Below are 27,058 nucleotides of genomic sequence, written 5' to 3'. Positions count from 1 at the left end.
AATCCCAGAAAGAAGACATCCCACGCTAAGGAAAGTGAGCCCTCACAAGGCGTGGAGAGGGAGCACTCCTGCCCAAGCAGCCCCAGAGAACTTCCTGGCATTTTCTCCAAAGAAAAAGATAAAAGAGAGAGTCTGTAAGGCACCTCCATGGGGCACAGTCGACAGCTCTCGCCAGTCCCTTCATAACTCTCTGTAGTTTGCACATCAAATTAAATACAAACCAAGAGGAACAGAAAAATTGTAGTTGATTAAAATGTCCCTTTGTCTATAGGGTCATACACTTGCAGAACAAATTAAACGACTACTTTAAATATATATGTGTGTGTACGTATAAAATAAATGGGTTTATTTCCTTTTTTTGCCTCATCTTAGTCGTTTTGTCTTTTAGGATTTTTGTTACTTCTTAGAGAACAAAGGTATTTTTATTTGCATTCTGTTACATCTCTTAACTATAGGAGCTCTGCTCAAGATTAAATTTTCCTTTTTTTAAAAACTTATTCATCAATTCTTACTTCACACTGTACTGGAAAAAGGAGTGGTCTAATCTTTTAAAATTATTGTATATGATTTTTAAGGTTCAATATTAGCCACTTTAAAAATCCCCTTTAAGGCTATTTAACTTTCATTTGCTATGTAATGTTCATAATTAAGGACATGTAGTTAAATTCTCAACTCATCACAACTTACAGAGCCCCCAAAAGCCCATGATAAACAGGATGCCAAGAAAGCTAACTCATAAAAATATGCCCAACTTTTCTTCTCCTAAAACAAATTTTCCTTTGACCCTCAGCATATTATTTTTTTCCTTCACCTACTTCTACAAGGGGTCAGGTGGGATCCATGGCAACTGGTTTTAACTGGATTGGAGGCCCAAGCAGCAACCCAGACTTACTTGAGTGGTGGATGAACATTAAATATGATCTGAAATCTAGGGGGCGCCCAGTCTTCAGTTCCTCTGATCCTCGACTTAAATTTAATTTCCTGTACTACATCCACGCTGGATTCAAAGTCTTTTCGGACACACTCTTCATTTACAACCTGCATAACACAGAAGAGGATTTAGGAACAACTTAAACAAGCATATTTCAAGAACTGAAATAAAAACATCATTCAAACGTGCTTCCAACATTAAATTTACCATGAAAAATTAAAACTGCTTTCAGCTGAACTATTGGACATAGCAAGAGCCCTTCATGTATCTAAAGCCATCTGCAGAAGAATTGCTTAAAACACCACCCAGCTGAGATCACTTTTTGTAGTATTTTTAGTTAGTTAATTTGTTTCCAGACTTCAAATTACTGTAAGTAGGTCATTGTGACCTGGAATGCTTTTATGCATAGCAGAAGCCTTACTCCCCTTAGTCAACAGGCTGGGAGATGCTGCCAATCAGAACCCCCTGTTGTCATCAGATTTCCCCAGAGACAGCTCTCCTAAGACCATTCCCCCACATATAATGTTCAGTGGCTCCCCTCTGAACCATTAAACTCTCCTATTAGCATTTAAAATCCAAACTCCTCAAATTAACCTTCTACGTCCTCCACAATTTAGCCACCATCATCCAAGCCTTATTTCCCAGGAAGATCAACCCCCCTCCACACAGAGACACATGCTGTCCACCCACACCAAACCACTCTGTTCAATACACACACTATCCACCTCCATGTCACTTTCGCTCTAGCTGCTCTTTGCCAAGAATGCCCTCTTCCACATGTTTCTAATTGCTGCAGTTCTGCTTGGCCTAATACTTAGCTCAAGTTCTCAGATCTCCAGTCAGCCTCCCAAGCTCCCCTATTCAATTAAACACTGCCTCCCCCGCACTTCCACAGTGCTTTGTTCCTATCTCTTTTAGCCTTTGCAACAAAGTTCTCTACCCTCCGGTCCACATGCTGTCAGAGGGCAGAGTGTTCTACAGGGGAATCAGCCTGGACTTTCAAATGAGGCAGCCTGGACATGACTCCTGCTCTACCACTGACCAGCCCTGCTGAGGGTCTGGGACTAACACTTTAAAATGAACATAACAGTAGCATCTACCTAACAGCATGCTTGTGAAGATTAAAACGTGAACTGCTAAGCACAGTCCCTCATGCATAATAGGTCCTCTATAAATGTCGGTTTTGTCCTTCAAGTCTCCCCCAACACCCAGCAACCATACAAGGAAACACATAAATGTCTGAAGTGAACAGCAGGCAAAATGAGAATTTATGAACTTTCAATTCAAGGCCAACTTATTTTAATACTTACTATTGAGCCAGCTGCATCCAGGGAACCTGCCAGCTGATAATTAACTCCTGACAACATCCAGCACTTCCGGAATACTCGGTACAACTCTTTGGCTGTTAGCTCAGCAGAACTGAAGTCTAGCTCATAAATAATACTGAAATGTAAGAGATGCAAAAAGTGGAAAACTATATTCATGAGGAGTGTGTTAAGGGTCTTCATGTTTTCCACTATCCTTCCCACTCCAAAAACTCAGGAGAGGCATCCTAAAAGAGACCATGTATCAACCACCCACCAGTTATCTACTCAACCCAATTCCTCCATGCTCAACACAACAGCTTGCCTTTATTGAGGGTACCAAGACTTGGAGGTGTGGTCCAAAGGGTACTGGATTTTGAGCCAGAGGACCTGGGTTAAGTCCTACCTCTTCTATTTAACAGATTGTGTCCTGAGGCACATCATGTCTGAGCCTCAGTTTCTACATCTATAAAATGGGGTTAAGAAAAGAAAACCCACCCAGCCTATCCATGAGGATTAAATAAGAATGTATACAAAAGTCTTTTAAACACTATAAAAACACTGTAGAAACTTTAGTGGTGATTGTTTCATTCTAAGTGGTAATCCCTGTCATTGGAACTGGCTGAACTTGGCCTGAGATGTCAGATGCCTGGCGTTCAGAGTGCATCAGAGGTGATGGCCCAGTGGCCTATGTGCAGGTGGACATGGAAGAGAGATACCTCTTGGGGGAGCTGCAGGCACATCCGCAGGTTTCTGTGGTATTGCCAAACTCTCCAAGTTCTGTGGGAAAATAAAAGAAAGAGTAGTGAGGTTTTTCAGTCTGTTGCACTTCATCAGAGTCAGTTTTATAAGAACACAAAAACAGCTCCTGCCTCTCAGAAAGAACCCATTATTCAGCATCTCCATACTTCAAGTTCTTTTGGGTTTCTATTATGAGACAACAGCTAATGACCATAGATGATATTTCAAAATATACCCTATATGAAATTTCACCAAAATATAATTGAGAGGCTGAACAGACATCAGACCATAATGAGTATCTGCTTTTGCATTCAGTTCTACAAGTGAGATGAAGGATTAACTATCAAGACATTTCAAACAAGAAAAACATCTTTTTTTTTAATATCAGGGACATAATCTGATCTTGAGAGAAGTTTCTTTGAATGACACAATAATGTGGTACTGCGCAGGATACATGTCAACATGTGTGTGGATGGGAGGGAGGTCCCCAGTCACAGCCACTGAGTATCCAGATCTTACCTACAATAACAAATTCATCAAGGTCACATTTGCAGTCCTCTTTCATCCCATCATAGTAAGTAGGTGTTTCAACCACTGGGCTGATCGGTAACACAGCACAACCTAGAAAAAGAAAGGAAGGAGGTTTCACCAACACAAAGGAAAAGAAAAACTGTACAACCTGCAACATCCAACTAAATAGAAACTGGGGAATGAAAAGGGCGAAGAGTTTACTTTAAAAGAACTTAAAAATTCAGCTTCAAGAATTAAAAAACTCAGGGAGCGATTTTCGTGTTCTGACATTCACTATGATTAAGACTGATGAGCATATGGAATAATACTGGGTATAAGAGTAATCTGCCTACATTCATGTATGTTTGCAAATTTCCATAATACAAAGTTTAAAAATACAAAAGAGGGGAAAAAACAATCAGTTTCACAGTGAGGCAAAGAATATAGGCGACATAAACATTGTACTGGTTTGAAGAGTGTACCCCCCAAATTCCTGTCCACCCAGAACTTGTGAATGTGACCTTATTTGGAAACAGGGTCTTTGCAGCTGTAATCAAATGAGGCTGAGGTCATACTGGATTAGGGTGGGCCTTAAATCCAATATGACTGGTGTCACAAAAAGAGGGAAATTTGTACACAGACACAGATATTCAGAAAGAACGTCATGTGAAGATGGAGGCAAAGGTTGGAGTGATGTGTCTACAAGCCAAGGAACACCAGGATCACCAGCAACCACCAGAAGCCAGAAGAGGGGCATGGAATAGATCTCCCTCAGAGCCTCCAGAAGGAAGCAATCCTGCCAACAACTTCATGTCTGACTTCCAGCCTCCACAACTGTGAGATGATAAATTGCTGTTGTTTTAAGCCCCCTAGTTTGTGGTATTTTGTTACAGCAGCCCTAAGAAACTATTACAAACATGTTCATGCTTTTCTATCCCTCATACCAGTCTGGAGAATTATCCTAAGGATGTCATTAAAAAGAAAAAAAAAAGTGAAAGAAGAAAGCTTTGATCACAAAAGAACTATTTGCAGTCCCTTTAAAATATTAAAATATTGAAAACTACCTAAATGCCAAATAATAGGAAGCTGATTTTGCAAGTCACACTATTAACTCAAGAAACACCGTCGCTGAAAAATGTGAAAACTGTAGCAACCTGGAAAACCGTATATGAAATACTGTTAATATAATATAGTCATAGTATTAATGGAAGTACATTAATATGAGTATATAATTACTATGAAGCTGTATTCATTTGAATAAACATAGGAGAGAAACAGAGAAATGAATACAGTCATGTGTCGCATGACAGGAATACCATCTGAGAAATGCGTCATTTGGCAACTTTGTCATTCTGCGAACATCACAGAGTGTACTGTACTTACATAAACCTAGATGGTACAGCCTACTACACACCTAGGCTATATGGTACTAATCTTATGGGACCACCATTGTATATGTGGTCCACCATTGACCTCTACGTTGCTATGCAGCGCATGACTGTACAATTTAGGGAAATATTCTAGCCCATAGGTTACAGAGAGGTTATGAGAACCAGCTTCCTAGTGGGCTGGCTGGAGTTTAAAACCACAATGCCCCATCCTAGCTGGTTGACTACAATCGACTTCTCAGCTTCTGTTTCCTGGTGAGTAAAATGGGAACAATAGCACCCACCTCTGTTTCTCACACTCTTTTGACTATACATACAGTAACATACAATTTATGCTGTGACTTAGTACAAACACAAAAATATATTTAACCAATAAAAAAATTTCAGGAAGCATTGCTCACCGTAAGTGAGGTGCCTGCTGATACTTTCTATTCTTTTTTTTTTTCTTGTGAAGAGATCAGCCCTGTGTGAACATCTGCCAATCCTCCTCTTTTTTGGCTGAGGAAGACTTGCCCTGAGCTAACATCCATGCCCATCTTCCTCCACTTTATATGGGACGCCGCCACAGCGTGGCTTGCCAAGCAGTGCGTCGGTGCACGCCCGGGATCCGAACCGGCGAACCCTGGGTCGCCGCAGTGGAGCGCACGCACTTAACCGCTTGCACCACCGGGCCAGCTCCTTCTTTTTTTTTTTTTAATTTAAATGCTCTCATGACCAGCCTGCAAAATGAAGAATGCTAACCTACCTCATAGGGTAACATGTATCACCATAAATGTCACAAGAGAGATACTTAATAAAAGATAAATATTTCTATTTGGGTGGTAGAAATATTTTAAAATTTCATTTAACATATTCATATTTTTTAAAAATTCCAGCTAAGCATCAGTTTCTACTCAACCATTCAACAAATGTTTATAAAATACCTATTTTAGGCAAGGTACTATGTTAAAACACAAATACAAATAAGACAAATTCTCATCCATCGAAGAGTTTAAAATTTCATGAGGAACTGAGACACCGAAACACTTAACCACAAGAAAACACAGCTGCATGTCATGGACCTTAAGAAGTTCAGAGGCAGGGTTCCACAATGCACAACTCCAGGGGGAGCCATGCACATAGACAATTACAGAGCATTCTGGAGCACAACTTAGGTTTCATTCCACATAAACGGTTCCCCTGCCCTGTGATAAAAATCAGGGACCAGGTCACAGTGCTGGTGGCGGAAGATTGCTTTTGAAGACTAGAAGGACAAAGGAACTAATGTGCAGTTCTTGGGGAGCCAGCATTCAGGGGAGCCTAGCCGAAGGGAGGGAGGCAGGAGCTCAGGAGAAACGTCTGCCGGCAAGCATCACAGGCTAGTATAACTGAAGCCCACAGTACAACATAGGGAAACGGCAGGAGACGGCTGTTGCAAAGGCAGGGAGAAGCTGGATCCTACAGGATAAACATCCCAGGATAAAATGGGGAACAAACCCAGCAGACCATTTTAGAGGACAAGAAGTTGTGTTCTAGGAAGACAGACGCAGGGGAAAGAGGCTGACAGTAAAGAGAGAAAATTAACAGCAGCAAATATGTATTGAGGACCTAAATGAAGTTCTTACAGTGACTGGCCAGAAGCCTGCTGCGGTGGTCCAGGGAAAAGGCAGGAATGAAGAATGGATGGAGGGGACGTTGCTATTACTGAGAAGTCAGGACTGATTTGTTCACTAACTAGAAACAGGACAGGGGCACAGGCACGAGGAAGAAGAAAGTCAACAACAGAGTGCAGTGTACTGAAATAGGAATCATTTCCTTTCCACCCACATGCCTCTTCTCCCCACTGTGGCCTCAGAGAGGATGATGGTCCATATCACATTCCCTCACTCCCCTGGCCGCAGCTGGCTGACCAGTTTGGACACCCAATCAAAGCAGGCCCAACCAGGTGCCCTCCCCTGGGAATCTGGATTGGGGTCCTACAAGAGCTTCAAGGTCCTGGCTGAGTAGTCAAGGAGACTCCAGAGCTGAAACCAGATGCTAGGGGGTGGGTAGAAGTCAGGCTGCAGAAAAGAGAGAATGAAGCAATTGCACAAAGAAAAGTGAAGAGAGGCCACAAAGCCCCAGAAAAGGCAGACACCAGAGCTGCCTCTATCTTGGTCATTCTGTATTTCCCACAACTGGGTTCAATGAGAATGCTCTAGATACTTTCAAAAAATCCCTGTGAACTTTAGCCAGGTGGTGCATTCAACAACTGTTATTTATTTATTTATTTATTTATTTTATTTCTTTTGTGAGGAAGACTAGCCCTGAGCTAACATCTGATGCCAATCCTCCTCTTTTTTTTTTTTTGCTGAGGAAGATTGGCCCTGAGCTAACATCTGTGCCCATCTTCCTCTACTTTATATAGGATGCCGCCACAGCATGGCTTGACAAGCAGTGTGTCGGTGCGCACCCAGGATCTGAACCTGCGAACACCGGGCCACCATGGTGAAGCGCACGCACTTAACCACTGTGCCACTGGGCTGGCCCCTCAACAATTATTTAGTGCACACCTATTTTGTCCCTGGCATTGTACTATTTATGTACCACGTGGAGTTAAGTTCTCCCCTCGTTACTGAAAGTTTCCTGATTAAGATGTTAGGTAAAGGAAGTCAAAAGGAAAAGCATTAGTTTTTAGTCTTTTTTTTTTTTTTTTTTTTTTTTGGAAGAAAGGAACAAGCACTTAGAAGAGAGGTGCAGGACTGAAAACACCGATTTGGTGTTTCAACCCAGAGGGAACAATGAAAAGATATTGCAGTGGATAAAATCTCCCAGGAAGTAGATACAGAAAAAGAAGGATCTAGGACTGAAGGAGGACTCACGTTTAGGAAACGGTAAGAAAATGTCAAGCCCTAACTTCAGTTCTCAGCTTAGGTACTCTTCCCTCCCAGATCCCAGAATGAGGCCGCTGCTCCCGCTCTGTGACCCACTGCGCTGGGCCCTGCCTCTGCTGGCCGAGTGACCCCCCTCCCAGCTCCCTCAGCCTCTGCTCCAGCACGAAAGCTCCTTAAGGGAAGGGGAACATCTTGATGCCTGCTGATTCCCAGCACATCACAGGCTCCTTGTTTGTGGAATGAATGAAAGAAGACTACTTGGAAAAGAAGCGATGTGTAGGAAGAGCTAGGAGAACACCACATGATAGAAAACAAAGGACGCAGGAAAACATAGCCACCAAGAGAAGTAGGATGAAGTCCAAGAGAAAACATATTGATTTAACAACTGAGTAGAGCGTGATAACCAATTCCAAGCCCAAGAGGCAGAAATGGTGAGGATTCTATAGGTGACTCAGGAAGTTTTAGACAAAGGATTTAAAGACAGACTTCGGGATCTGACAGAGGACAGGAGATGTATGTGGTGAACACAGCATAAAGCTTTCTCCTATTTGCCCCACTTGCCTTCATAGCCACTGTCTGAAGAAGTGGAAGACCCAGACTCCTGCTTTACGTTGGGAGAAAAGGTCACTTCAGAGTCAGCTTGATCATCCCCAGATGACCTACTGGCTTCTTCCACACTCCAGTTCTCTGGGTGCTGTTGACTCAGGATGTCCCACTTCATCTTCTCCATTGCTGATATAATCATATCCGCAACATAAAAGTGGGCGTTTTCCTTCAGGAAAAAAAAAAACCTATTAGTTAAAATACAAGGAAAATCAACATTTTTCATTGAAGCTGTATTAGATTGAAAAATCAAGACACTGCATTTAAGTGGAGTTAATGCATAGAAATAAAAATGTTCATTTAACTGAGTTATCATAGGTCATTATATGAAGTATAGCTCATATCTTTCAGAGACATAAGATTTAGCCCACTGTAACCAACAGACAACCCAAGTTGAATGTCTTGTGATATAAAACCCTAGGTTGGCGGTGGCCCCATGTTAGACATCATTCCGCAGTCATGGAAAACCTTCCGCTAAGCACAGACACTGCCCCAGAACCCTTCTCAGCTTAGTGCTTCTGGCAGCCTCTACCATATGCTGAAATGAAACCTATTTGCCATGCCTCATCAAGGGGAGTTTACAGACTGAAATCACAACGGCGCTATCTAAGGGATTAACACTCTCTGTGATTTTAAAAAGAAAAAATAAGAAGATATGTTCACCTTTTCTACATCGACAGGGAGCACAAAGGCCTCTGGTGGGAAGGAATTCAGAGAAATGTTTCTTCCGTTGGCTTGAACAGCACCTGCCAATATAGCAAGTTATTAAAACTAGAGAAAAAGAAGCTCAAAGATTATCTAAGAAAGCAAAACAATTCTAAGGAGTGGCTTTTAAATATCGTTTTTAAAAAATCAGCACAATTCTAGAATAAATTAGAATGACAGAAGAAGAAAGACCCTTCTGGTGGTGGGCCTTACAGATTTTGCCTTCATGGTGGTCATTTCTACAAGAAGCTATTGGAATAACTCAGGAGGAATCCTCAGACAAGGCATGGGAATGAGGAGACCAGTGAGGCAAAGAGGGTAGAAAGAGAAGAGGATCATGGAAACCACCTAAAGGAGATGGAGAAGGTGAGAAGGAACAGTCTAGGAGCAGAGCCATAGAATTATGGGATCGATTCTCCCCTTCACTGCAATTGGCCCAAAACTTCCTGTTTACGGAAACAAAATCTATCTGCGAAAGGTCACATTGCTTCTCTAAAATGGTCTTCCTCCATCAAAAACAAGAAGAAACAGCAGAGGGCATATTGGGCTGACTCATCCATTCTGCTCCCTGAGGCCACTCCATTACTGGCAATGAACACCATCAAAACAAAAATGATTCGTCATGTGATCTCTTATTGCAGCATCTAAGGCGACATTTCTGTGAGATCCATAAGAGCTGAGGTGTCATAACCTGCTAAATTAGAACAAAATGCTACAGATGTCTTGATGATTATACAGCTCTCACGGTGACATGCAGAGATGCAAGGAGGGTCACTCAAATCCCTCACCTCATCTTCAGGAAAGCAGCTGTTCTGTGGAAAACTTTGCTCTTAGCTTCAGAAGCCACCTGGGGTGGGGAAACTTTTTCAGAAAAGGACTAGGCTGGGGCCGGCCCCGTGGCGGAGCAGTTAAGTGCGTGCACTCTGCTGCTGGCAGCCCGGGTTCGGATCCTGGGTGTGCACTGACGCACTGCTTGTCAGGCCATGCTGTGGCGGCGTCCCATATAAAGTGGAGGAAGATGGGCACAGATGTTTACCCAGGGCCGGTCTTCCTCAGCAAAAAAAGGAGGAGGATTCGCATGGATGTTAGCTCAGGGCTGATCTTCCTCACACACAAAAAAAAAGTGATAAAAAAAAAAGACAAAGACTAGGCAGTAAATAGTGTAGGATGTGAGGGCCACACAGTATCCACTGCCATTACTCAGTTCTGCCACTGTAGTAAGAAAGCAGCTATAGACAAAACAAACAAAACTCTGTTTGTACAATCAGGAGGCTGTCCAGATCTGGCCAGCAGGTCATGGTTTGCAGATCCCGAGTACAGAGGGAAAAGCACAGAGAAGAATCAAACGGAGGGGAGTCCAGTTTCAGCTCTCCATGCACCAGCTGTGCCTCTGCATTAAAATTTCCTCATCCCTGAAATTAGGATAATTATCTATCAGGAGACTGAAGGAGATAAGGAATACAAAAGCGCTCTGTAAATGTGTAGATCCTATGCAAACAAAAGGAACTGTGGAATTGTTTCTTACAGCCTCAGGAAACGCTTACAGGCTCAGGTGGTCTTTCCATATCCTGTTATCTAGAAAAGGAAAGTGCTGGGGCTGCCACTGGAGATGGAGCAGTCAGGGGACAATCCCATGTCTTAGTGGCAAATGCCTGCTCTCCCCGTGGCTGCCCCACACCAAAGAAAGAAAGAACCAGACCCCTCAGGACTTCTTTTTTTTAATCCCATGGAATGAATCCCCTTACCACATTTAAGAGATACTCTCAAAAGACTGAGTGGTTTTTAAAGGTACTTAGAGAGATTGCTGGGAGTCCCTGTCTTTGAATGAGAGGGGCTGGGGTACCTGTTTTCTTTCTGGGAGAAAGACAAGGCTACAAGATCATTTTAAACTGTAGAACCACTTCCTGGATGGTGACACGACAAATGGTCTCGGGCAGGAGTATCTTAGGCCCTAAAGATCATCTTCTGTCACTTGATAACTTGTGGTGGTGGTGGTTTGTAGGGGAGAGGACTTTCCCTTTTCTTCGAGATCTCCTCACTCTCCTCTGTGAGACAGTCTAGCAGGAGACCAGTCTCTTACAGAGGAACCACTAATTTGCAAGTCATTCTTTTCCTGAGAACCATCCAGGCAGGTGAGTGAAAAGATAGAAAAAAGGCCTGTAATCAGAGTGTGTCATTTTGCTCAAATTTGGTTCTTATCTCAAAATCAGCTCATTGAAAGTTTGTCCAAAATCTGCTATCCTTAAAGCTATGAATAATATGTTAAAGATTGTCATCATCTTCAACTTTTCAAAAGTTTCCAATAGAACAAATAAACCCCAAATTTTAGGAAAGGGAGAGGACTTTTCCTTCTAGTAAGAAATAAATAAATACACACACACAGAGGCAGGCAGGCAGCTTTTAAAATTGTTTTGAAAGAAAAAATTTCATTAACTATTTGAACTAGGGTTCTAACAGAAATATAAATCCATGCAAAGCATGAATGTAACATAATGAATATTTAAAAATAAGCATGCCACACATTTTAACAACAATAGCTAAATCATTGGCTCTTAAGTGGTATTTCTCATGGATTATCTCATTTGAGGAATTTCAGTATTTTAGGAATATGTGCATTACCTCATAGCAATGGCAGCCCTTGTTTTAATAAAAAAAAGTTTTGTATAGTCTTTGGGGGAATTGTGGTTATTCTTTTTAAATCTTACTATTTTCTAGTCACTCTCTGTCCAGGTAAATATTTATCCCCTACATAAGTACTGGTGTCAAACAGAGGCCCCGCTAACTGTCTGGCACACCTTCCCCCAACACACTGAATTGAGAGCGCTTCCGATGCTCTGCCTTGCAGACTGTTTAATGAGCTGGAAGTTCCTGAAGGCACAACCAGCTCAAAGATGGCAGGTGGCATTGATTATCAACGAAGTTGAGCTAAGATGACATTTCCCTGCAGTCTAAGGAGAAGGGAAATCTTGAATTCACCCATTGTGACAGTCCAGGTGGCTGGGCCAAAGACAATACTAAATGAGCTAATGCACTGGCTTCTGGTCAAAGTGGAAACCCGTGATCTTTTTTTCTCAGGAGGAACACAGTACCGCAGGCTTTAGACCAAGGCAAAGCAAGCGTGTGCAGAGACAGGAATGAGGGAAGTCCCCGACTAAAGTTACCTTCATCAGCAGAAGCTGTCAAATAGGAAGGCTTGAAAAAAGCATTGTCAGCCTCAGCATTGTCAGGACACGGGGAAGCAGCCAAAATCTTGGAGCTTGTGAACAGAGGCATCCGAGGAGAGCGGCTCGGGAGCACCGCTCGCTCTTCCGTTGAGGTACAAGAGAAGTCACTGCTCTTTTCACCTGAGCTCTGGGCAGCGTTGCTGCCCATGGCATCTGCAGCATCCTCTGAAAATGATGTCTCCACCATGGAGTCCCCAGGGAACGACGGTGAAGGGCCCAAGGGAGAGGTTGCATCCCCCACAGAGTGGCTTCCACTGTTCCGAACTGTCGGCACCTGGGGGCGCAGATCCTGCAGCTGTTGCTGCACACACTGGGGGTTAACCCAGGCAGCTCTGGGCCTCGTGAACCTCACATCTGATTGGCAAGGGGGATGGTCAGTGTCCAGGAGGCTGGGTGAACCATCAATGTCACCAGCCTCATCGATGACCCCTTCCCAGGGGTCCACGGGAGAATCCCGCTGGCCTGTAGACTGTGACACCATCTTTCCGGGCTCAGGGCTGGTGTAAATTCTGTTGTACAACCGGATTAGGGCCTTGAACTCACTGCATGGCCAGGTGGAGGGCTAGAGAGCTTATCTGCAATAAGCAAGAATCATTCCAGATAAATAAGGGCTCAGTCATATTTTTAACTCCAAATTCTTTTGAGGAGGCAAAAAAAAAAAAAAAATAGTCTGTACTTTATCCTATACAACACAGTAAATTCCACTTGGATTTACAAGTAGCAAATAGATAAATAAATCAGCCATAAAACTAGTGGCAAACACAGGGGGCATGACATTGGGAGAGGAAAGGGTTTTCAAAGCATAAAAATAATTGAAGTTTATTTTTATATAAGGATAAAGTCATATAAACATACTGCGGATAAAACAGATAAAAATGTAACACAATCTATGCATTATTCCAATGAAATTAAATGTCAAACCCAAAATGGTAATACCATCTGGAAGTAAAGACACATTTTCATAGTTTCTTATTTTTATTTAGTTTGTGTTTGTACTTATTTATATTATAGTAGCAATATAAATTTATGATTAGCTTATACCCTCTAAAGAACACACTGTAACTCTAGAATCTATCTTTAAAGTGGTCCACTCACTGTTTTTTGTTTTTTGGGTTTTTTTTTTTGCTGAGGAAGACTAGCTGTGGGCTAACATCCATGCCCATCCTCCTCCACTTTATATGGGACGCCACCCCAGCATGGCCTGACAAGTGGTGAGTCCGCAGCGCCCCCGGGGTTCCAAACCGGCGAACCCCGGGCCGCCGCAGCGGAGCGCGCGCACTTAACTGCTTGCACCACTGGGCTGGCCTCGGTCCACTCACTTTTAAGCTCAATTTTTAGCTTTAGTAAATCTGGTAACGATTAACATGTCGAGAGCTACACAAATGAGAAGCACTCTCGTCACCGTAATTACAGGCCCAGCGCACATTTCTTTCCACTGTTCTCCCACTGTCCACGTTGTAAACCTCAAGGAAACCTTCAACAGTAAAAGCAAGGTCAGCAAGGGGTAGGCCTAGAGACAGAAGCAGTCTGCATAGGCACATTTAGCCTAAAGGAAGGGTGGAGTACGCACATCCAGAGTGGTGAGCAAGCCTGAGACTTGGGGGTCAGTTCCAGGGCTTTAAATACTACCGTTCTGTCTGTAGATGGCCCCCACGTGGGTAGCTCTATTCCTGACCTCCCCTTGAACTCCGGGCTAGCATCTACTGCCTATTTGACATGTGTCCAGGGGGCATCGCAACCTGATACATCCAAAACAGACACTGATTTTCTCCCACACCTGCTCCTCCCTGGTTTCCCCCATCTCAGGGAACAATACCTCCCAGTTGCTGAAGCCTAAAATCTAGGCGTCATCGCTGATCCCATCTTTCCCTAGCTCTCCATCTGTAACCCATCAGCAAGTTTATATCTATAGCTACCACCCTCGTCTAAGTCACCATCTTCTCCCACCTGGACCTCCTGCCATCTTCCCAATGGGTCTCCCTGCTTCTACTCTTGCATATTTATAATCAAGAGTTACTCAGAAAGATCTTTTATAAACCTCAATCAGATGTCATTCCCCTAATCACCCCCCCCAACAGCTTCTTATCACATTTGCAATGAAATCCAAAATCCTTACCTTGACATGACACGATCCTGTCCTGCAGACCTCTCTCACTTATCTTTGTCCACCCTCCACACGTCCCGACCACGCAGCAAGCTCCGGAGTCCGACAAGCTCTTGTCCACCCTAACGGCGTTGTTCTAGTCCCTCTGCCTAAAATGCTCTTTCCCCAAATGATCACGCATCGGGCTCCTTCCTGTCTTGTTGCATGCCTTTATGAGTTTACAAATTACTTCCTCAAAGCAGTCTTTCTTAACTACCTCTCTTAAAGTGGTTCCCCGGTTACTCCTCGTCATATCACCTTGCTTAATTTTCATCATAGTAGTTCTCACTTCCTGATATTTTTTAGCTCCTTACTGTCATTCCTCTCCACCCCCTCAACCCCTCAGCCCCCAACTATAAGAGAGCAGGGGCCTTGTCTGTTTTCTGCCAGCCCACAGAGTTGCATAAGGGGGAGCTCGATAAAAGTTACGGATTGAATGAACAGATCCAACCAACTGGAAATAAAGTTAGGAGCTAGAGAAAAGACTTCTGTGGTAGATACAACTGCTCTGTTACTGTGGCAGAATTATTCATACAGGGATACAAGTGAATCCATGTTTCCTAAAAACATGAAATTTTTCTCACCCGACACTTACAAATAGACCAAAAGAAGGTACATGTGAAAATTATACTAAAAATCCTTGGGTTTTCTTGATTTGGGGGCCTTCCATTCTAGGTCATACCTTTTGGAGTGATGCAGATATATAAATGTATATGTCATCCTGAAAACACTGCACAACCTCCAAATCCCCATTCACGAAATGTCACAGGATACGGTGATAACTGCCAGACTCACTCCCCTGAAGTGCTTCATTTCCCTTCTTCCTGATCTCAAATCTCACCTTATGCCCCATTTCTCTTTGTCACACATCTTTTCCTCTCCAATAATTTTAGGTGTTATAATTGCAAAAGGAAACCAGGAGTACGTTTTTATAAAATGCCAAAAACACAGAGGCCTAGAGTAAAATTGAAGCACTTCCATTGTGCCAAGCCCCACCAATCCTATTTTATTCCCAGAAATAATATTGTTAACCATTTTATTCCTTTCAGACCTTTTTCTATGAGTTAACACACATATGTCAGATAGAAAATATGCTTTGTTTTCTTTTTTATACACACACGGGATCATACTGGACATATTCTATAATGTCACTTCTTTTTCTCTCAACAATACGTCTTGAGGGTATATATCATTCTTCTTAACTATCTTACCACTTTCTATAGTGTAAATGTATCATTATTTACTTAGCCCGACTCCTATTGATGGAAACATTTTCAGTTTTTCACTATTATAAAATATACAGCAATGAACATCTTTGTTCATGTTGCTTTTTGTTGACTTTCACTAGATCTTCTTTCTTGCTAGCTCCAATTTTAGTTCTGAGTCCATAGCCCACGATAATCTATTTCCAAGAGAATGAAGTTACGTAAGTCACGTGTTACTTTCAATTCTCTACACATCATATCTGTTTTTAAGTGTGAGAGATGATACAGATTTCACATGAAAAATACACAGCTTCAAACAAATGGTCAGTAATACGGATCCCTGTGTTTTTAACAAACAGATTAAAGTTAATAGTTCAAAGAGAATGACATTATTTATGAGCCTTCCACATATGGAATTGACTTAACTGCATTGAGCAAAAACACACTTCATTATAAAAAGTAACTTTCAGAAGAAGATGCTTGCTCCATTCCTTCTAGAAAGGTGTTCTTGCTTCACACAAAAAAACAGCAGGTGCTGGCTTTGCCAGGTTTTAAAATGAGAACATTTTAGAGCTGGAATAGGCCCACAGAGATTCAAAGCCATGTCTAAGGTCACAGCTGGGCAGAGAGAGGATGACAAGCCAGGATGACAAGCCAGGATGACAAGCCAGGTTAGACACTCATTAAGGAGCATGAGTTTCTCTGAGAGGCAGATTGACACAGAGGAGAGAGCAATGATTAGAAACAAAGTCCAGGCCCTAGTGAAAGGAGGTCAAGGTCTCCATTTCTTGATCTTTGGGGCAACAGATAATTCATGAGGCACCATTATATGGTTGCTGGTCATGTTGCTTGTCACCATATTGCTTGTAGCCTGTTAGTTAGTCAATGAAACAAATATTTATTGAGCATCTACTACATGACTGGCATTGTTTTTGTTTTGGTAGCACAGGGGTAGCCATGGTGACTAAAATAAGCTTCCTGCCCTCCAGTAGCTTACATTCCAGTGGAAGGGAGATAGCGACTAAACACCTACGTTCATACATTTCAGGAACTGATAGGCCATTGGTAATATGGGTCTAAGCAACACTTGGCATCGTCCCAAAGTGCTACCCACTGTCATAAACGGGGTCCTTTGAATCAGCGATGCTTAGGTACAAAGACAAAATCAATTTCCAAAAACATTTTAGAAGAAGAGAAATCAAGTTGCAAAGCTCACCGTCATTTCTATTGAGATTTCCTACTGAGGGTAAGCACAGGCCAGACTACTAGTTAACACATATGCAGCAGCAAAGGCCCTAGATAAAGGAGAATCCAGGGCTCCCTCTGTCAAGTGATTCTGGATGGGCCCGTGCCCATCAGAGTCAGTGGTCCCGTCAAGGATGACTGAATCACTAGGGCCACCACAGAACCACATCATCAACTGCAAAGGTACATCCTTTGCAAGAGGGGTGGATGATTCAGTTGGGCATGAGTCAGCATGACCTCTATAGTGACCTCAAAAAATTCTTTCAGACCAGAGGCAGCCAGCACTTTGATGGCAGATGAGCAGCTTTAGCTCCTAATACCCTTAACAATCCTCAAGTTATTCCATAAATAGGCACAGGCATGTCAGATTTAGGATTCAGGATTTTCTCTGCCCCAGCACTAACTGCTAACTGAATACATAATCGGAAGCATCAGAGTAAAGTCTCAACTTAAAGGTTACCTTCTCAGTGAGGCCTCCTTGGTCACTCTATAAATCATGGCAACTGCCCCTCCCCAACAGTTCCTCTCTCCCTCCCCAATTCTATTTTTCTCCTTACTCCTTAGCACTAATCCTCTTTTCTGTTGTTGTTTGTGCCATCGAGTTGATTCCAACTCCTAGCGCCCCTGTGCACAGCAGAACGGAACGCTGCCCAGACTTTTTGCACCATCCTCTCACCTTCCAGCGCTCTATCAGACAACGCTAGACTGCTATTCATAGGGTTTTCATAGCCATTTTTTTTGGAAGTGGATGGCCAGCTCATTCCTCCTCTTCCTAGTCTGTCTTAGTCTGGAATCTCTGCTGAAACCTGTCCATCATGGGTGACCCTGCTGGTATTTGAAATTCCAGTGGCATAGCTTTCGGCATCACAGTAACACACAGTCACCACAGTATGACAACTGACAGACCTGACCGGGAATTAACTCTGGGCCCTGGTGGTGAGAGTGCCAAATCTTAACCACTAGACCACCAGGGCTGGCTAAACTCCTCATTTTATTTAACCTCAATGACTAATACCCACTAGAATGTAAAATCTCTGAGGGCAATTTTTTTAAAAATTTTATTTTGGACACTGCTCTGTTCCCAGAACTTAGAACAAGGGTACATAATAGGTGCTCAATAAACATATCCTTTGAGTGTATGAATGAAAGAATGGACAATGAATGAACAGGACTTAAGGATGGTTATGTCGGTTATTTCTATTGCCCAAGAAAGAGAGTCAAGAATAGGTGTCACCCTTTAGAAGAAATTGGAGATCACAACCTAAAATGTCTGCCAACTATTTCCTCAGGATAAAGGATGTTAGAGAATAGAAATCACAAACAAGAGTTGAGGGTGAAAGGTGAAATTCATTTCTCTCAATTTTATGGTGTCTTACTGAGCATGCTCAGTATCAACAAATGCAAGCGAACCTCGGAGAGTGAATCGATCTTTGACCATAGCATGTGAGCTGTTTGGTTAACACAGTTCCCCAGAACCTCTTCCCATCTTTCTGTATCCACTTCCCTTCATGCTTTGACTTTAAACAAAGGCTCACATCCCCAAGGATGTCGACAGACTGAAACTATCACATATCAAACAGAAACCATTCAGATGCCCAATAATTCGACTCCCCAGCCTCCAAGACAGTGCCAGAAATCAGAGTAAACTGCAGTCTTCACACAGCTGCACCTTCACCACAGCACGTGCTGAACGCTGTGTTTTAACACTAAAAGCAAGAGGAAGGAAACAGTGCTATATCACAATGGTGACAGGTGGCGTCACGTGGACTCCTTTCTGACCAACTGAACCTCTGGCAATGACGCTTAATTTGGAAGATCTGCTGTCAGAAGCAAACAGAGGAAGAAGAGAAAGCAATTAAGAGTAACAGGTCAGGTGGGGTGAGAAGGGGAAGACCTAATGATGGCAAAATCCAAGGAACACCAGATATTTTGCCTAAGAAAACTGCAGGATTGCCCAAGACACACAAATGACTAATTTCCTATGGTCACTGCATATGTCATACTTAGCACTCTCATTCTACACAGTGATAACTCGAAACATTTCAAGTGTCATTATGCCAATTTGGGAACTGAAATGGAGACCGTTAGGGACTTGCCCAAACTCTCACCATTAGTAATTAGCAGAAGTAGACCAAAAAAAAGTCCAACATCTAATCCAAAGCTCTTTCTACTGGTATTTATGTGTTCCATTTGGGCTGAAGCTAGCAGGATATTTTAAATTTCATTAGCAAAGTAATTTTAAAAATTTTCCCATCAGATTTATCACAAAACATAGGATTAAGAACCACATAGCTATATTTGACTCCATGTCTTCAGAACAGTTGTCCCCAGAATTTTGTGATTACACCTTCCTACTAGTTAAAAAACAAAAACAAAAAAAGCCTTGCACATACATCTCCATACAGGACCATTTATTTATAGGCCTTACACATGCACAGCTATTCAATACATTATGTAATTATAAAGCATACACGAGAATAGCATTTTGTTCTTGCTTTCCAATGAACCGTCTTGTACCATAGAGGTACATACCCTTCACTTTGGGGACCACTGCTCAAGTAATGTTCTACTTAAAACCTCATACATAAAAAACAATAACAAAAAAAGATTTATACATGAATATAATTAGATAACTCAATAAGGCTTGGAAAAAATATTCATACAAAAATTTACCCAAAGTAAGGGTAGGTACCTGCACTTGAAAGATGGCTAGAGTCCCATGTCTGGGCAAAATAAAATGGGGAGCCATATCAGAAAACAGTCTGGCAGTTCCTCAGATGGTTAAACACACAGTTACCATTTGACCTAGCAATTCCACTCTTGGGTATACACCCAAGAGAAATGAAAGCATATATTCACACAAAAACTCGTATGTTAATGGCAAAAACAAATGTTAACGGCAGCATTATTCATAACAACCAAAAAGTGGAAACAACCCAAATGTCCATCAACTGACGAATGGAAGAACCAAGTGTGCTCTAGGCACACAATGGAATATTATTCAGCCATAATAAGAAGTGAGGTGCTTATAGCAACATGGACGAGCCCTGAAAACATTCTACTAAGTAAAAGAAGCCAGTCACAAAAGATATGTCATATTTATATATTCTTTTCCCATGAAATGTCCAGAATAGGTAAATCCATAGAGACAGAAAGTAGATTAGTGGTTGCTGGGAGGGGAGGGAGGATGAGAAAATAGAAGGTGATAGCTAAAGGGTACAGGGTATCTTTTTGAGGCTCCAAACGTTCTCAAATCAACTGTGGTAATGATGGCACAGATCTGTGAATATATGAAAACCACTGAATTGTACATTTCAAATGGATGAACTGTATGTTATCTCAATCTCCATAATGCTGTCAAAAAAAATGAAATGAGAAGAAGTACCCATCTCCCTTCAAAAAGGTCTAGGAAGACTAGAGAGCGCTGGTATTTCATGGGCTGCAGGGATCAAAGGAGCACAAGCTGTAAGTCAGGCTGTGAACAAAGGCACTGAAAGTTAAGAGGGGAACTAAAAAGCAAATAAAAGGAATACTGAATAAATGTGCCTAAAGTAGGTATGGAGAAGAGAGAGGAAGTAGAAGTGAAAATGCCACAATAGAACTATCTAGAAAAAGAAAACAAGGGCTGGTAAAGACAACATCATCAGCATGATGGCTACCAGTAATTGGGCACTGACTGTCAGAGCCTACACTGAGGGCTTCAGGCATCCATCTTTATCTTTAAACCAGCACTGAAGGGAGGTTCCGCTGGTCCCGATTTATGGATGGGAAGCAAAGTCAAAGAGGTTCAGTATTGTGGTTATGTTTGGTGAAGTGCCTGCCTTTTAGAAATACATACAGAAGTATTTAGAAATAATTGATAGAATTTTTTGAATTTGCTTTAAAGTAATACAGTGGGAAGTGCCAGTAGGGGATATGGATGAAACACAATTGGCCATGTTGATAACTGTTGAAGGTGGGAGAAGGGTACATGTACTATTCTACTTTTAAATTTGAAATTTTCCATAAGAAAATTCCCTAAGTTTAAAAAAAAAACCAAACTTTCAACATTTGCTATATCTGTTCATGTGTCTCTAAGTTACCTCTCTGACCTCCTTATCTACTACCTTCTACATCCCTACACCTCTATACCCCTCTGCACCCCTGCACCCCTCTACACTCCTCTACTCCCCCCCACCTTTATTCAAATTTACCTTCAAATTGAGACTTTTCTCATCACCCTTCTTAAAACTGCATCCCTACAGGTACACACTGTCCTCATTTACTGTCCTATTTTCTCCATAGCATTCAGTTCATAACTAACACTTACATTGCATTTACTATGTGCCTGGAGCTGTTCTAAATTTTCTACACTCACACACAAACACACACACACACACACACTCGATTCTCCTAACAACCTACGAGGTAGACATAACAACACTATCTTCATTTTACAGATAAGAAACTGAGGCACAGCTAGTAGATGAAGCCAGTTTCACACCCAGACAGCCTTGCTCCTGGGTCCACATTCTCACCCACAACAGCACAGGGGAGAAGGGATGACCTTTAAATCTCATGGATCCAAATATTTCTCCAGAACATCAAAATTCACCAAGCCTGGGGTGGCTGCTGTGAACCTGGCAACATCAGTGACACTGACGTGCTCACCTCCCTCAGCCCAAATCCCCATGTGGACTGAAGCTGGGTACCTGAGAGTTACTGTAAACATTCAATAAGAACATGATTACCCTTTGACCTTATTCCCAACACAGACACAAATGAAAAGAAGTTAACCTTGTTGATTTGCTGTTTTCTTGTTCAACCTGAGGGGCGACTCAAGGGTCACAAGGATTTATGAGCTTGTTTTGCAGAAGAAAAAGAATGCCTCTAAGGAAGTAAAGACCACCTGATAACCAGCCCCCAGCTGCTGCTGGCACCAAGAAGTCTGGTTTCCCAAGGGCTTATCTGGAGTGGAAGAAACATGGATTACCCCTTTGTTTCTCTGAAACTCCACCTCCTAACCCGCTTAGTGCTATAAAAAAAGCTCTGCTTTCTTCTTTTGTTAAGGCAGATTTGAAAGAAACTATCCTCCTGCCTTCTCATTTTGGCCTATTTGAATAAAACTTTCTCCATCTCCAAACACCAATGTCTCAGTGATTGGTTCACTGTGCATCAGGCACACGAATTTGAGATTAAGAGGTTCAGTATCAAGACCAAGAGTCTAAACTGAAAGGGAGAAACCAAAAAAAAAAAAAAAACAGATTTTAAGTAGGTCACAGGACAGTTCAAATGATTTTACAATTGAGCCATATTGTTTAAAATATGCATATACAAAAGTTCAAGTCTCCTCACCTACCTGATTTAAAGTGGCCATCCCAAAAGCTATCTTCTAAGAACAACTTCCAAATAAAGAGAGAATAGGGAAGTACCTTACATATATCTTCAGGACTCAGTTGTTTTCTGACCCTCTATAGCTTATTGGAATAAAAGAATGTAGAAGAGTATAAGGATAAAAAAAAAAAAAACCCTCCACTCTCCAATTTTCATCACCTGAAATCAACTAGAGAAAAGTACCTGCTGGCAGTGGGTGCTTTTCAATGTTACCTGTCAAGAAAACTTTGAGGTCTAATTTACATTTATCTCTTTTAAGAAATATAAAGCTAAGGATCCAAGAACAGAACTAAAGTATTTAAAAAAAAACAATTTTCGAACATAATTGTTGGGCAAATGACATTAAGTGTGTAGTTTATTTCAGCTTCTACTCATTTGTCATTTTCCAGCCTACTGCTATAGATGACAGAAACACTTGACTCTGAAACTTCCTTTCACATTCTGAGAAGTATTTCTCTTCCACAGCTCACACTTTATGTTCCAGTGAGAAATAAAGCATTCATTCAATATGGGATTATTACCACTATCTTGTGTGTGAGAAAACTGAGGCCCAGAAAAAGGAAGTAAAGTGAAGACCACACAGCAACTCAGCAACAAGCTCAGGGTCTGAATCCTGGAACCTTGCTCCAGAGCCCTCGGTCTCACCCTCCACACTGCCTGTACGTGTGGGATAAAACACAGTTCAGAAGTTAAGGAAAAAACACAAGACTCCCAATCAAATATAATTTTTATGCCAAACTGAGAGAAATCACTCACTTACTAGCTGTGTGACCTTGGGCAAGGCACTTAACCTCTCTGTACTTCAGTTTCTTTACAGATTGTTGTGAGAATTAAACGAACTGTAACACGTATATCTCAGTCTGGCACACAATATTCTACAAAACTTAGCAATATTATTACCAACAGTGTTGTTTTATAAAGATTTACAGTTCAGTATAAGGCAGCACAATTAAGGAGACCTAGTTTTATTTCCCAATCTCTTAACTGAGTCATCTTTCAACTCCTTTCAAGTAAAATGGAAAAACCACTCAGAGGTCTTATTTGGTATCATGAAAAGATACAATATGATGTACAGGCACTAGTACTGCTCACGTTATAATCTCTGGAAGGCTGGTCATGCTCATCGAAAAAGAAATGCTTCAATTTTAACAGCAACACAAGCAACCATGTGAATCTCTCCTTTCCGTATTGGAAATATGAATCTAAATTTAGTAACAAGGGAAACTATTCAAATTTGTCGATGCTGTTATTTGTGTGCCTTCAGGTGAGTGGGGAAAAACGTGTTAGCAAGCAAGGTACTTTCTTGAGCTCTTTACTTACCTCCCTCTAAAGACTACTTCAATGAAAATCTTTATTCTCAGATCTTTATCACTGGGTCTAACAGAACTTTCCCTGTGTCAGGAAACAAGACCTCCAACTTCAGAAAGCCAACCATGTTTTTGGAGTTAAATGGTCTCATGAAGAACATGCCTAAAGGAGTCTATCCCCCCAGGGGCCATGACTCTCACTTTCCATCAACGTTCAGAGCACCTCCCCCGCTTTGTATGAGCCCTAAAGCAGTTGATGAAAAAGGCACAGTTCCTGTCCCCTGAGGTCACACGGTATTGGCCGTTTCACTTGGTAGTACAGTGAAGAGGAACTGCGAGGAGAGACTGAGAAACAGACACCTCCTGCCTCTTTGGACACGTACTCAGGAAAATCCAGCATTCCTGTGAAGTTGCTGCCACAACTCTGCTCCAGACACGGCTCCGTGGGAGGCCAGGAGGAAGGTGTGGGCAGCAAGGCGGTGAGACCTTAACTGGTAGAGAACACCGAGAAGAGATTTTCACATAGCGAGGCACCCGAGGTAGCTCTTCTGGTTCAAAACTAATTTGGCTTGAACTAAAGAAGCCTGATTTATAGCCCATCAAATACACATTGTACATTTGCTTTAACCATTCAAGTAAAGAAGGCACTCTTTTAAGTTAAGAACGCACACTATCCCTCCCAGATGCCAGCATGGGTAACACCCTATAGGTAAGGACTGTAGGAGGACTCCTGAATATAAATTCCCTTTCTGGATGTCAGGGTCATGTTGACCCGCTAATCTGAACAGAATACCTCTTTGAAACTTTGATGAATATGTATCCAGGGCATGTTCAATGCATGTTCTTTGTTCTAAAAAGGTGTAAGACTGCACTGAAAATCATGCTTCTCGGGAACGCTTTCTTCCTTTGTGGAAACTGCCTTCCTCAGTCTTTACTCCTCACCCTGGCTCAAGGAAAACTCTCCTTACCTCTCTTTATCTATAGAATGGTTATTGGTTGTTTTGCTCCACCAACACTCTTTATATTTTTCAAAACACCTCCACCTAGTGAGGTAGGGCAGGAGTTTTCCTCGCACTTCTCACGCAAGCAAACTGAAGGCCAAACCACGAGGTTTCTTGACTTGCCAAGACCTCACAGCTATTCGGCCTTAGAATAGAGTCTAGGAAACCGAAGTGCTCCGACCCTCAGTCCTTTGCTCTCTCCCATCACATCTTCCATTCAGAGGTCCTTCCAAATTCCACTGTAATAACACAGTAAAGACAGCTCTTGAATATACTCTTCCTTTGAGTCTTAGGTCTCATTTAGGGCTAAATAACCCCTCTTCTGAAGGTTCTCCACATTCTCTCCGCTGAAGGCATCAATTTCGCAGGAGGTCGGTAGCAAACTGCATGGTCAGAGCCGCGGGGTGGGGGTGAAATGCAGCAATTCCGCTCTCCCCGCCGCAATCTGAGCAAGCGGACTTCGCATGGGGCGCTCCGACCAAACAATACACCGCGCTTCATGCTGCAACCCAGCTCGGTTAAGTAGCAAAAAGTTTGCTGGTTTGGGTGTGTTGGAAGGGGGTCCTCCGCGGGCCTTCGCAGTCTGCGTCCGCACTTTGGGGGAACCGAGAAAAGCCACGGAGTCCGGAACACAGCGCCTGGGACCACGCAAGGCGCAGGCTTTGTGCTCACTGAGAGTCGCCCTGCTCTCTTCCGGACCCAAGCCGAGCCCAGGGTCGGTCCCCCCACCCCTTGCAAGTCAACTCCATAAACATCCGCCACCGCTGCCGAGGACCCCCTTCCTACATTCTCCAAGGGGCCCTCGACACTCCCTGACCTACCCTGGGATCCCCCAGTCTCCGCTCTGCGCAAGCCCCTCGGGCGCCCTCCCACCGCCCCACCTCTCCAGCTGCCTCCCTCTTCTCCCGGCTACCTCTGGCTCCTCTCGCGCCCCAGCCCCGCCCCGGCTCACCCCGGCGGTGGAAAGCTGCGCCAGGTGAGCGCGGCGGGACGGCTCTTGGCTCGCGCGGCTCCGGCCAGCGTTGCGAGGTCACCGCGCTCCCCAGCGGCGGAGGGAGGGAGCGAGGAGGGAGAAGCGGCGCCCTGACGCCGCCACGCCTCCCGCGTCCCCCCCATCCCTGGCTACCGCTGCAATCCGAGGAGCTCCCCAGGGAAGCGAAGCGCCGGGGCCTGCTGCTCGCGGGGAGAGGCCGAGGACGCGAGCGGAAAGAACTTGGGCCCCCCGCGCTCCCTCCTCCTCCCCTGCCGTGCACCCTGCCCTCACTCCGCAGGGCCCTGGGCGACGTGGGCTGGGGACAGCCGGGAGCAGCTGTGCTCCCCTCTCCCCATCCTCCCTCCGAAATCGTGCCCTGTCCTCTCTGGGGGCCCAGACGGAACTGCGCTTTCAAGTGTCGAAATGAGATAAACGCAGACCTGGAGGACGTGAATTCCCAACCCCAAACGCCCCAAGCAACGGTGTTTAGCATTCAGTACAATTACCCGAAATGAAGAATGATCCTCACGAGTAATCCAGATTAAAGTCTGCACTGCAATCATTGGGCCCAGCGGGGATCTGCAGTTTACCCGGGGCATGAGCAGCGTCTTTCAGACCTCAGCTGGCTGTTCCAAGGGGCCACCCACTCCGAGGACTTCACTGTCAACATTAGTCCAACCTAATCGTCACCTTGTCTTGCAGCGAGGGTGGGAATCCCACCACAGCTGTGCCGCGGATAGCCTCCAGATCGTGGTGGACGCTGGGGAGAAGCTGCCAACCAATGCAGAAAGTTTTCAGAAATAGAAACCTAAGTGGTTAGAAGGGCTGAGCGCAGGATGCCCCTCCGCCCCTAGGGGGCTTCAGCGCGCTCCAGTAGCGTCCTAACCTCTCTTGGGGAAGAATCTCCGAGCTACCTGCACAGGTAACAACACGCAGGTGAACCGTCACGACTTTCTTAGAAGAGTCCCTTCTGCTCGGTAAAACCAAACCCTATCGCACTTCCCTTGGTTTCTTGGCTTCGTCTTTTGTCCCTTCCAGATTTTGGAATCACGTCACAGGTATTTTGGGCTTTACTTGTCCTATGTCTCTCTGGAACGCTCCCACCCTCCACTCCCCACCCCACTCCTTGGCACAGCGTGGCATGGAGTCATGGAGTGGTTGGGGGCAGCGCCACGCAATCGCTGCTTCTTCAGAGGAAGGCAGTAGGTACCAATATCACAAAGTCAGGTGAATACTAGCTGTCAATCATCCCGCTTCCATGGAAGGTAGCCTGATGGGAGCCTACACTGGCTTAGACTTGAAAGAACCCTGGACATCTGGGGTTCTGTCTCAGGAATTCAGGTCGGCTGAAGGCAGACTGGGAAGGGCTTACATTAAACTAAACTAACAAGAAAAAGGTGTGAGGTGTGTACTAACATTTGTTGAGTCTCTGCTATTTCTCCGGTACTTTTCCTCATTATTTTAAGCAATCCTATCAACATCCCTGATGTTGTAACATGCCCAAGGTCACACAGCGAGTAAGTAACACAGCCAGGCTTTGAAGGCTGATATAT

The 27,058-nt window shown here is 43.5% G+C and overlaps 1 protein-coding gene across 3 annotated transcripts in view; it reads right to left on the bottom strand.

Moving 5' to 3' along the window:
- The window catches only part of RUBCNL (rubicon like autophagy enhancer), a 42,088-nt gene extending 15,825 nt beyond the window's left edge, over nt 1-26,263 (bottom strand). For 2 of the 3 annotated variants that reach the window (XM_058548182.1, XM_058548183.1), the window contains exons 1-8: nt 26,012-26,263; nt 12,196-12,833; nt 8,993-9,075; nt 8,288-8,498; nt 3,496-3,597; nt 2,955-3,015; nt 2,242-2,374; nt 893-1,038 (exon numbers count right to left, since the gene is read on the bottom strand). In XM_058548182.1, the coding sequence (XP_058404165.1) occupies nt 893-1,038; nt 2,242-2,374; nt 2,955-3,015; nt 3,496-3,597; nt 8,288-8,498; nt 8,993-9,075; nt 12,196-12,739 (1,280 nt within the window). In that variant the 5' untranslated portion in view covers nt 12,740-12,833; nt 26,012-26,263. Of the gene's footprint in view, nt 1-892; nt 1,039-2,241; nt 2,375-2,954; nt 3,016-3,495; nt 3,598-8,287; nt 8,499-8,992; nt 9,076-9,382; nt 9,441-12,195; nt 12,834-26,011 lie in introns of those variants that run through there. The other variant, XM_058548185.1, reaches the window with a different exon arrangement.
- Nucleotides 26,264-27,058: the final 795 nt, after the last annotated feature.

This window comes from Diceros bicornis, chromosome 9 (assembly GCF_020826845.1).
Source record: "Diceros bicornis minor isolate mBicDic1 chromosome 9, mDicBic1.mat.cur, whole genome shotgun sequence".
Taxonomy (NCBI): Eukaryota; Metazoa; Chordata; class Mammalia; order Perissodactyla; family Rhinocerotidae; genus Diceros; species Diceros bicornis.
This window is presented reverse-complemented; position numbering and strand designations above follow the sequence as displayed.